At 66.3% G+C, this 11,809-nt stretch overlaps 1 protein-coding gene across 1 annotated transcript in view; it reads right to left on the reverse strand.

Moving 5' to 3' along the window:
• Positions 1 to 51: 51 nt before the first annotated feature.
• Positions 52 to 11,809, reverse strand: part of BRF1 (BRF1, RNA polymerase III transcription initiation factor subunit) — a gene marked incomplete at its 3' end in the record, with an annotated part of 23,836 nt that continues 12,078 nt past the window's right edge. The window contains 11 exon segments of the mRNA XM_014450471.2: positions 52 to 578; positions 1,312 to 1,367; positions 1,440 to 1,521; positions 1,783 to 1,844; positions 2,981 to 3,119; positions 3,121 to 3,254; positions 6,220 to 6,312; positions 6,467 to 6,506; positions 6,911 to 7,037; positions 7,731 to 7,824; positions 8,617 to 8,766. Of these exon segments, the coding sequence (XP_014305957.2) occupies positions 52 to 578; positions 1,312 to 1,367; positions 1,440 to 1,521; positions 1,783 to 1,844; positions 2,981 to 3,119; positions 3,121 to 3,254; positions 6,220 to 6,312; positions 6,467 to 6,506; positions 6,911 to 7,037; positions 7,731 to 7,824; positions 8,617 to 8,766 (1,504 nt within the window).

Here is an 11,809-nt window from a genome sequence, read left to right on the forward strand (position 1 = left end):
CCTTTTCCGCTGTCACCTGCGAGGGGCGAGCGGGGACATTAAAGGTCCCACCTGAGGCAGGCTTCCCTCCGGGCCCAGGAGCCCCACCCCCGGGGCTGGTGGCAGGAGGCGGGGTGGGGCGGCGCAGAGCCATGCACAGCCCTTAGCCCGTCCCTCCGTCCCTCCAGGCACAGCTGAGGGGAGCTGGAGGGACCAGAGGACCGGCTGCACCCACATGGGCCCAGCCCCGCACTGGGTTTGAGCCGGCCAGGGCAGTGGACACCACGCGGGCACCGACACGGTCCCTGGCACACGGCTCCCGCCCCAGCCCAGCCCCCGGCCCAGCACCTTTTCCCCACGCTGGCCACGGGGTCGGCCCCGCTCCTGCCGGCCGGCTTCTTCCTCCGAGGCAGCTTCCTGGCCCCGGCCCTGTCCTCAGGCCCCGCGTCCGGCCGCTGCGCGCCGCCCTTGCTGTCCAGGTCGCGGAGCACGCTGTAGTTGATCTTGCTGGAGATGCGCTTCTGCTCCAGCATCTTCTCGATGGCCTCGCCGGCCGTGCTGGCCTGGATCGGCTCCTTGCGCTTGCACGGCTTCTTGGGCTGCGGGAGGCACACGCGTTACCCCCAACCCACGAGGTGCTGCCCAGGGCTCCAGGGAAGGAGGGGCTCAGCCGCCCCCAGGCTGCGCCCACCTCCTCCTCTCCCCACTGCACCTCCCCAGTGAGCGGGCACTGCCCCAGCCCACCACGCGGCCCCTCCCGTGCGGGGCCGGGGCCAAGCAGAGAGGACAGAGCAGAGCGCCTGGGCTGGGCTCTCACCAGCGGGGAGGGTGGGCCCTGGACACGTCCTGGTGCTGAGCTGAGACCCTGCAGGAGCCGCCTCCACCTCTCCAGCCCACCAGCCTCCTGAGCAGCCCCCCACGGGGCCCTGACACGGACCAGCTCCAGGCCCCCAACCCTGACCCTGCTCCTGGCCTCCTGGCCTCCCTCTCTCTGGGTCCAGAGGTTTGCGAGCACAGCCTTTCAGCTGCCGCGATGCCCGCCTGCCGCACGCAAGCTTCTGTCTCTTCTCTGTCAGTTACAGGCCTGACCACTCCCCCAGGCAGCTCCAGCCAGACATCACCGTCCAGCCACAGAGGAGCCACTCAGCCGTTACTGTGACCACACAGGACGGGCGGCCAGGCAGCAGCGGGGCAGGGTGGGCAGGCCCTCCGAGGCCCCGAGGCCCTGCAGCCTGCCTGGGGCTTCCCCACCGGAGTGCACAGCCGGCACCCCCCGCCCCCGCCCCCATGCCAGCCCCACTCGTCGGGGGCAGCGGTTCCGGCAGCGCCCACCTTCTGCTCCTTGTAGATGCCCAGCTCCTTCTCCTTGGCGATGCGGGCTTCCTTCTCTGAAAGACCAACAGCGCTGGTCAGCGAGGGCCGCCGCCACCCCCCGGGGCGCCAGGGCGGGCGGCACTCACCCCTCTGCTCCCGCAGGTACTCGGCGTTCTCCCGCATCCACAGCTCGGCCTTCACGCGGGCTTCTGCCTCGTTCAGGATGTACTGGGGAGCACAGCGCGCCTGAGGGCTCACTCACCTGGGCTGGGCCTCCCCCCAGGAGGTGCAGGGACACCTTTCCACGGCGCTCCCAGCCCTGGGCAGCTCACAGGTCAGTGCTGGGTCCTCAGGACGGGCGGCCTCCCTGCCGCAGGGCCTGCACCGGGCCCGGTGGGGCCCATGGGGGCCTCTGGGTCAGGGGTCCCCAGGCCCAGAGAAGCCCCAGCCCAGGCAGGGCGCGCCTGGGAGGGCGCGGAGCACACTCACCCTGTCGATCTCCAGGTCATCGATGCCGCTGAGGTCCAGCTCGCCGTCCCCGGAAGCGTCTTCTAGAGGGAAGCACAGCGGTCAGCAGGCTCCCGGCCCCACCCCTCCCCGTCCTCCCCGGGCTCTCGGACTCCGCTTCCTCCTCACCAGCAGCGGGGCTGGCGCTGCTCCTGCGTGTGCGTGTGCGTGTGCGTGTGCGTGTGCGTGTGCGTGCACAGGGAGAGGAGCTACGACCCCGACGCAGAGGGAGCAAGATCTGCCCCCCACGGGCTGCCGGGCCCTCTCCCCGCCTCTGCTGAGGCCCCTGCTATCAGCCCACAGCAGGCATCTGGGGCGCTCCCCACCGAGGCCCTGTGGCCCCCCGGGCACCCCAAGGCGCCCCTTGTTCTCAGCTCTGGCCAGAATGGCCTCTGCTCCAGGGTCCAGGGTCCCCGCTGCCTCAGGACCTCTGCCCCAGGCTGCGGGACCTGCCCAGGGTCCATGCACACAGAGCCCCTTGGTGGGGCGACCTGGCAGATTTAACTGTCATGCCACCCCCTCCCCCAGGCCACCACTGCCACTGGGCAGGCCGCCCTGCCACGCCTGCCACGCACATGTGAACCTCAGGCAGCCAAACAGCTTTGCTGAGCAGTGCCCAGGGGTCGGACCCTCCACGGGGGAGTCAGGGCCTGGTCCCAGCAGAGGAGCAGGACCTGCCGCTGGAAGTGACTTGAGGGAACCAAAGTCCCTTCCCGGGGCGGGAGCCCCTGTGCCTGCTCAGTGGGTCACTGTGGGGCTGGGGCTCAGCAGGCGATGTCTGTCTGACCATGGAGACCGTGCCCGCAGCCGGCGCGGCCCCACCAGCTTAGACAGGGCAGAGGATGGCACAGGGTCCAGGCTCCGTCCCAGGGCCCTTGTGACACACGGCCATGACTTCTCAGCTACGATCTGCCCACAGGACGCCTGTGCACGGTGCCTCTGGGTCACATGGGGGCAGGAGGGAGCCTGTGGCCACACCTCACAGAGGGCTCTGGCCAGGACCTGAGCCACAGGCCAGCAGACAAGGGTCCCAGAGACAGTGGTGCCCTGCTGGCATCGGGGTCACTGACTGCTCACAGCCTGCGAGGTGGCTGCAGTGCCCTCCAGCAAGCCCACGCGCCTGAGGGGCGACCCACACCCACCACACCCACCACACCAGAACCCGCCCGCCCGCACTCACTGGGCTCCTGGCTCTGCGAGGAGATGCACTCGCGGATGGAGTCCGAGATGCCCAGGCTGGCCGCGGTGGGCAGGGGGCCCGAGCAGGGACTCCAGGGCGGGGGGGCTTGCCGCTCCCACTGGGGCTGCCCGCGGCCCTCCGGCGCTGCCGGGAACGCCGCCGCCGAGCAGCTCCCGGTAGAAGTCCTTGTTCAGGTGGCTGGCAGCGGCCTCCAGCTCCTCGTCCTCGGCGTCCTCCTCGCCAAACAAGCTGGCCGTGGCGTCCTCGACGGGGCCTGGGCACAGTCCACCCGTCAGCCCCAGGGGCCAGGCCCGCTGTGGGAACACTCCCACCGCTAACGAAGCTCCTGAGGACGAAAGCGCCTCCATGGCTTTGTCACAAAGGGCGCCGCCGTCCACGCCACCGACCCCGGCTACACCTCACGCCTCATGCGAAATTAACACAAGACGCCACAGGCTTGAACACAGCAGCTCAGAGGACCCCCCCCCCCCCCAGCCTGGGACTCCTCCCCGAGGGCCTTTTCCTACTGATTGTTAGCGAGTGGGAGGAGGGGAGACAGAGGGAAACACCTCTGAGAGAGACACCTCGCTGGGCTGCCTCCCACACGCCCCCTGGCCAGGGCTGGGATCGAGCCTGCAACCCAGGTACGTGCAACTTCTTAGAAATGGCACTGAACGCAGAATCCACAAAACACTGATCAATCGAATTTCATCAGGACTGGGGACAACGCACAGACTTACTGCAAAGCACACAGCTGACCAGGACGTGTGTCTACGAGACGAAGAACTCAAACTCCCTGCCGAGGACGCGCCCGTCAAGTGGCCAGACTCAGCCGGGGAGATGGCTGCGCGCGAGTGAGCACGTGCCCCCGGGAGGACGGGCGGCCACGTGGGAAGCAGAAGGGGCGGGTTCTCGGACACACGCGTTCGCCCCCTCGGCCCTGGCCCAGGAGGGCACACTGTCCGCACGAGATGGTGGGAACGTCCACAGCGCTCAGCGCCGTCCAACAGTCCTCAGCCGGCGGCCGGGCCAGCACCGCCGCATGGAGAGGGACAGGCGCTGCCGGAGCCGTGGCCGAGACCAGCGACAGCGGAGGGGGCGGGCGGGCCCTGCAGGGAGCACAGTCACTTGGCCGCTCCCACAGCGCAGTTCCCTGCAGGTGGCGCCGAGTGTCACGCAGAGGGCGTCCATCCTGACACGCGTCTCCCTGGGAACAACCACTCGCTCCCCAGACGGCAGGGCAGTCGTGTGGGGACCACGGGCTGGACATCCAGTGGCTCCGCCCTGCGCACGCAGCACGCGCCTGAGGGAGGGACGGCCGCCTCCTGCTGGCTGCCTCCCCCTGCCTCCACCCTCCCAGCCGCCCCAGCACCCCACTGGGAATCGCTTCCCGCCCCATGTCACCAGGGCACAGCGACGCAGGACAGCACACGGAGCCGTGGCCGCCACGGGCTCACAGGCGTGGCTCAGGAGGGGGACCCAGGAGCGGCCCCGCAACCAAGGCGGCCGGCCCGTCCTGCTCCATGGGCGCTGAGCCTGGGTGGTAGGTGGGATGCCCCGTCCGCCACCCTGACCACGCAGCCGCGTGCGGGAGGGGGTGGCGAGGAAGCCAGAGAGAGGAGGAGCATGGGAAACATCCGGGAAACTGGTGGACAAACACGACACCAGGCCAGGGCAGAGAACACCCCAGAAACAACCTCGCTCAGACCGCGAGGGCGCTGCACCCACACGGCCAGCGCAGGTCACAGACGGGCCCTGTGTCCATGAGGCTTAGAAAGAGGAGTCGTGGCAGCAGACGACCCCACGGAGGTGGAGCCCAGGCCTAGGGCATCACCCATGATGCCCGGCCAGACACGCAGGGCACGGCTCACAGGAGGGACAGCGCCAGCAGCACTGCCCGCATCGCGCGATGAGTGCGTAACACAGAAGGCACCTCCCATCCGCCCCGGAGCTTCCACCGTCTCCCGAGGCTCGAGCACCGAGGAGAAACAGGACCCGTGCTGGGAGCGCAGACGGCCCTGCGTGCTCAGCCCAGTTGCAGGAGAGACCACGGCTCAAATACAAGACGCAGCAGCAGCAGCAGCAGGTCCATGTAAAGCCAGTGACGGACGTGCACTAACCCATCAAAAAAGACCCAGAAACAAAGCTACGTACAATAACAGAGAATAAAATAGAAAACGACTGTGGAACAATAAGATCAAAAGTATCCTAATAGCCGGGCCAGCGTGGCTCAGTGGTTGAGCATCAACCTATGAATAGGAGGTCAGAATTTGATTCCCGGTCAGGGCACATGCCCGGGTTGCAGGCTCCATCCCAGTGTGGGGCGTGCAGGAGGCACCTGACCAATGATTCTCTCTCATTGCTGATATTTCTCTCTTTCCCTTCCTCTCTAAAATCAGTAAGAATATATATATTTTTTAAAGTATCCTAAGAGCCCTGCCAGTGTGGCTCAGCAGTTAGAGCATTGGTCCACGCACCAAAGGGTTGTAGGTTCGATTCCCGGTCAAGGGCAGGCACCTGGGTTGTGGATTTCCTCCCGCCTACGGTGCCAAGAGGCAACCAATCGATGTGTCTCTCTCACATCGATGTCTCTCTCCCCCCTTGGTTCTCTCTGAAAAAGCTATGGAGAAAATGCCCTCAGGTGAGAATTCACAGCAAACAACAGCCCTGACCCACTTGGTCCATCCTGTGCAGAAGGGGAGCAGGCTGGAGGCAGGACTCAGCCCTGGAGAGGAGCCAGGCGCCTGCCACCCAGACGGAGCATCAGGGCAGCACGCCACCACCTGCTCCCGGGCCTGAGGCCGGGCACAGGGACCCGCCCAGAGCTGCCCAACCTGGACAGGGCCGAGCCCTGGGCAGGGAGACGAGGGGGCGATCAGAGAGACATGAAACCACACGGCACCACGGCTGTGCAGGACGCCACAGCGGCTCTGCAGGCGCGAGGGGCACTGAGGGTGCCTGGGGTGGGGCTGGACAGGACGGGCACTGAGGGGCCCGTGGAAGGGGCCCAAGGGGCCTGCGGCTGCAGAGCCAGGGCTGAGCTCTACCCATGGGCAGTGAGCAGGGCCGGCCTGCGCCTGCGAACAAGAACCCGAGGGGACGTCAGCCCAGGGCAACTGGGCCCGCAGGGAGGGGACTGGCTGCTGGGAGCTGCTCAGCGCAGGGCTGGGACCTGGGGCCCGGGCAGGGGACACAGGCTGTGGTGACAAGTGCGGACAGGGAGGGGCGGGCGCACTCACCGTCTCTCGCCAGGCTGGCCAGCGCCCCCTTGGCCTTGGGCCGGCTGTTTTCGAGTTCAGTCTCGATTTCGTCCTGGTAGCTGGAGATTTCCCCTGAGGGACAGTGAAGAGCAGGAAGTGAGCACAGCACCCCTTTCCCGGACCGAGGGGTCTGCGGGCAGGACGGACCGAGGGGTCTGCGGGCAGGATGGACCGAGGGGTCTGCGGGCAGGACAGACCGAGGGTCTGCGGGCAGGACGCTGCTCACCTTCCACTTCCTCCAGTTTTCTCGACAGGACTTGTTCCAGCTGAAAACCAAGAGACGAGACCCTGAGCTGAGGGCCAGGAGTGACCAGGGTGTCAGCCGGACGCGGCGCCTGCAGGCCGTTACTGGCACAGGGCCCGACGCCCACCTTGCTGGGAACACGCTTCACGGGGCCGATCAAGGGCCAGGGCCGCAGGGTCAGGGGCCGGGGTCCCGACCAGGGGACGTGTGCACAGCTGTCTAGACAAACCTCCCAGGCCCGTGCCAGTCGCCCCGGGGGACAGCCTGGGAAGGGGACCCCTGTGCCCCTCCCCCCGGACCGCCATGTGCACCTCCCCACACACGGGCACGCATGCAGACCACCGTGTTGCAACACAGACGTGCAGCGTTAGGTCGCAGAACCGAGCGCTGACCGGGAGGCGCAGGCCCCTGCGCGGGCGGGCCCACCTGCTTCGCCCGCAGCTTCCGCTGGCCAGCCGTGTACGACGGGGGGTCACACTCCTCCTCCAGGTCGATCCTCATGAACTCATCCACGGTCAGCTGACTGGTGGGGGTGTCTTCGAATTCCGTGAGCCTAAGACAGAGATGGGACAGGCGCCTGCTGCCCTGCACAGCACTGACGCCGGCAGTTTAGGGAGCGGCCCCGGCAGTGCCCCCCTGGCCCTCCGGCCGCCCGTCCGTCCGCTCAGTCCTGCCCACAGCGCAAGCCCGACTGGGAGAAAGGTGGACCGGAGGCCGGGAGGAAGCCCGCCGGGCGGTCGTGTGCCCTGAAGGTCAGCTCCCAGCACCCTGCAGCCTCCCGTGTGTGAGAATTAAAAGAACTGCAAGCGGAAGAGGCACCCACGGGCCCACCCGCCTGTGAACACACGGGGGACAGGCGGCAGGTACGGCCTGTGCAGCTGAGCCGGGCGGCCGGGACCTCACTGGCCACTCGGTACGCGGACCTGGGGCCTGTGTTTGAGCTCAGCTTCCTCCAGGTGACAGTCACTCGGCCACACCGAACAGGACACGGCGAGGCCGCCCTCAGTGCCCGTTCCTGACCCGCTTGAGTCTGGGCGATTCTATAAACTGCCGCCCACCTGCCCTGCTCAGAAGGGGCCGCCGACTGCCGACGGCCTGGGTCAGCCCCAGGAGGGACCTGGGCAGGGAGAGGGCGGCCCCTCTGCGCTGGGCCCTGCAGGGACCCCGACGCTGGACCCCGACCAGCAGGCCTGGCGGAACCGGGAGGAGGACGCAGCCTGCCCCGAGCCTGCGCACGGCCACCCACCTCTTCCTCAGCGTGGACTCGCACACCTTGACCACGCTGATGACCTCTTTGACGGTTCTCCGGAAGTCGTGCATCCTGGCTGCGACCAGAAGTGCTGGGAAGGAAGTGGGGGTGAGGCAGCAGAACAGGTGCCTGCGACCCAGACGTCAGCTGCCCTGCACTGGGCGCTCTGTCCTGTCTGTGGTGGCTCAGGCCAGAGCGGGTGTCAGACCCTGAGATCCACACGCCGCTGCCGGACTCACACGGTGCACGCGTGCTGCCCACCCTCCGCGGTGAGGCACGCAGCTAGCGCGCGTTTCCTGCGGACTCGGAGCCGCCGAGCCGTCAGCAGCGCTGGCCTGCGTGGAAGTGGAACTGAGGCCTCAGGGCCTGGGACAGGGGAGGGCCTGTGCTGGACGGTGGCCCGGCGGCGGGGGGGCTGGTCCTGGTCTGCAAACTCAGAGACCAGGCTCTGGATGGAATGAGCAGGGGCCTCGGGCAGCGTGCGCCTGCGGGAGCTGATGGTGGCGCAGGGGCCCTTGGCGTCCCAGGAAGGAGTGGGCCGTGGGCACTGGGCATGGGGCCAAGAGGAAGACAGGGGACTCCAGGTCCAGGGCTCCAACAGACCCAAAGGCGTCTGCGGGCAGCTGCCACGGTATACACTGGACAGCTGACCCCTGGGGGCCAGGGAGCCAACCCGAAAGCAGGCACCCCAGCCATCAAGCCCCAGGTCCCATCCCTGCCCCTGGCCGGTGGAAGGCACCTGGGAGCAGGTGGGAGCCCGAGAGGGTGCAGGAGTTTGGGAGGCAGCTCTGGAGACAGCCCAGCTCCTCCGGCTGCAGGGTCAGGACAGAAGCCCCCGCCCGGCGGCCACAGGCCCAGGCAGCCTGACGCCCAGACCCCGTACCTGCCCCGCAGAGGCCCGAGGGGCGCCGGCCGGTGTGCATCCAGTCCCGCTTCATCCTCTGCAGGAGCCTCATGGCCGTCATGGACACTTCGTGGTTCTTCTCGCCGAACTCCAGCAGGTGGGCGAAGCGCGGGATGTACAGGCAGGGGTCTGCGCAGACACGCGGGATGTACAGGCAGGGGTCCCCGGCCCAGCAGCCTCGCCCCACGCCCCCCTCGGGGCCACCCTCTCCTGTCCCTCCACCACAGGCTCCCCAGGACCCCTCCCCTGGAACCTGCAGCCCCTGCCTCAGGGAGGGGTCCTGGCCGCCACCCGCCCCAGGCTGGGCGGCTGCTGCCTCGTTGGCGCTGCAAGGCCAAGCCCACTTGTTACAGGCTTATTGGCCGACGCTCCTCCCTGCGTCCTTTTGTCTGCGTGTGTGTCTTCGCCCAAGTGCCTGCTCCCTGAGGGAGAGGCAGCCTGCTCGGGGGACAGCGCACAGAGGCCACTCGCAGGCGCACCCCAGGCCAGCTCTGCGCTGGGACGAGGCTTTCTGGGGCCTCCAGCCTCTGAGACAGCAGCACCCGCCACCCCACGGAGCGGACTCGCTGACAACTACAGCGGCCCAGCTGGACGGAGGGCTGTGCGGGCCGGTGACGCAGCACACGGGGGAGACCAGGGACAGGACTGTCCCAGAAAGCCTTGCTCCAGGGGCTGCTGGGGGAGAGGGCAGAGGAAGGGGCAGAGGGCAGGCTGGGAGGCCCGGGAGGCACAGGAGGGGATGGTGGGCGCATCACAGCCCCCACAGCAGCAGGCGGAGGGGACAGGCCGGCTGTGCCTTCCTCCGTCCACGGGGCCTTCGTGCCTGAGCCGGGCCTGGAAGTCCCGAGACCCTCCAGTGCCGCCACCCGAAAGTTCGCGGCCACAGACAGTGGCACCAGCCCCTGAGGCAGCGCGCGTCCCCGAGGGACTGCGTGGACCCCGGCGACACTCCGCACACTGAGCAGCGCACACTGCCCCGTGTCACACCCCCAGACCCCCCTGCGTCCTGTCAGCACAGGCAGCTGCTGCCTCGTCCCCTCTTCCAGGTGCACAGATGGCAGAGCGCAGGCGCCCAAGGCCACACGCCCTGTGGCCACCACGCGACGGGCTTGAGCCCAGGCAGCCGGGAGCCACAGCCCACACCGCCCTAGTGCCTCATTCTGGATTCGTTTGGGGTTTATTTTTTTATTTTACGGTTTATTTATTTACTTTCCAAAAATCTTTACTGTTGAAAGCATTACAGGCGTCCCCTTTTTCCCACTGACCCTTTCTAGCCGCCCCCCCCCCCCAGGCCTTCACCGCACGTGGGGAGTCCACGGGCTCTGCAGGCTCCACACGAGGTCTCTGGTTCATCTCTGCCCCTCCCACCCCCGCTCCCCGCCTCGCTCTGAGGTTTGTGTGTGTGTGTGTGATTTGGTTTCCAAAAAATATTTTGGGGAAAAAAGCAAAATATGTTTTAAAAATAATGTAACTGTTAAGATTTCTAACTACTTTTAAAAAACATAAGCCCTCAGAGCTGGGGGTTTAAAGTGCATTAAAAGAGCCCATCCTGGTGGGGGTGGGGCTTCGGCATAACTTTAAAAATACTGGTAACAATTTCAAGACAAACCCACCAGGAGGGGGGTGCTGGGAGGGACAGGGACAGGGACGGGGAGGAAACGGGCGGAAGCGGCAAACCCCGCGCATAGCACAAGACCTGAGTGACCTCATCGCTCGGAGAGAAGGAAACTCAGGGGTGTCTGAGAGACACTGAAGTGACGCAGAAATGCCCAGAGCGGACACAGGCCGTGTCTCACAGCAGGGCCAGGGGACGAGGTGGGCAGGGCCGTTCTGCCGCGGCGTGCCGGGCAGTGAAAGGTGCAGAGAAAACAAGCAGCTCACAGGCGAGACAGACACACGGAGAGACAGCGAGGGCGAAGCACGGTGGAAAGCGCTGGAAACAAGTTCCAGCCCAACAACGGGAGGCTCTCGCACAACCTGAGCTGACAGACTGACAGGGGGAAGCAGACGACCCCATGTGAACCCACGTTCTCGGCCCTGCCGGGTGCTCGGCGGCTGGAGCATCACCCCGACGGGCCACGGTTGTGGGTCTGACCCATGGTCAGGCCACATGCAAGAGTCACCCAGGGAGTGCACACGTGGGAGGAACATCAAACCCATGTTTCTCTCTCTCTCTCTCTCTCTCTCTCTCTCTCTCTCTCTCTCGGCTCCATTTTTAAAAAAATATATATTTTATTGATTTTCTACAGAGAGGAAGGAAGAGGGATAGAGTCAGAAACATCAATGAGAGAGAAACATTGATCAGCCGCCTCCTGCACACCTCCCACCGGGGATGTGCCTGCAACCACGGTACAGGCCCTTGACCGGAATCGAACCCGGGACCCTTCAGTCCACAGGCCGACGCTCTATCCACTGAGCCAAATTGGCCAGGGCTCTCAGCTCCATTTTTAAAACAGGCCCTGACCATGCAGCTCAGCTGGTTGGAGCGTGTCCTGCACACCAAGAGGTGCGGGTTCACCCTGGTCAGGCCCAGGCCCAGGCCCCGATCCCATCCTCGGTGGGGCGGGCGATTATGGGAGGCAGCTGATCAACGTTCCTCTCACATCCACGTTCCTCGCTCTAAAGTCAGTAAGAACATCCGTCCTCAGGTGAGGATTTTTGAAAAGGCACTAAGGGGGGAAAGTGTTTTCAGGTCACCTGTCTGATAGGGATTAACACCCAGGAACGCAAAGAACCCCTAGGATTGGTTAACAGCCAAAACCTGATTAGAAAACGGGGGAGAAGCTGGGCGCACACAGGACCCACCAGTGAGCCCTGGCGGCGGCTCAGGGGGGAGCCTCCTGTCCCCGCACCAAGGGGCGGCTGGATCGGTCGGGAGCGCGTACCATAAAGCAGCCGGGCCGCTGCTTCTCTCAAATCAGCCCATAAACAAACATTTAAAAGAAAGAGAAGGGGCCGAGGGTGTGGAGCATCACTGCTCCAAGGAAGTCACCTGGAGCCGGGGCACAGCTCGAAGCAGTCCCGCGGGCCACGGACCACCGGGACGCGGGGCAGGGAACGCCGCCTCCACCGCCCGACCGCCTAGGGGCGGGGCTGCGGGCGCGCTCGTCGTGCGTGGGGGCAGAGCCAGCCCCGGGGCGGGGCCGCGGGCGCGCACGTCTCCGCGGGGCGG

The sequence above is a fragment of the Myotis lucifugus genome, unplaced genomic scaffold (assembly GCF_000147115.1).
Source record: "Myotis lucifugus unplaced genomic scaffold, Myoluc2.0 scaffold_2387, whole genome shotgun sequence".
Lineage (NCBI taxonomy): Eukaryota > Metazoa > Chordata > Mammalia > Chiroptera > Vespertilionidae > Myotis > Myotis lucifugus.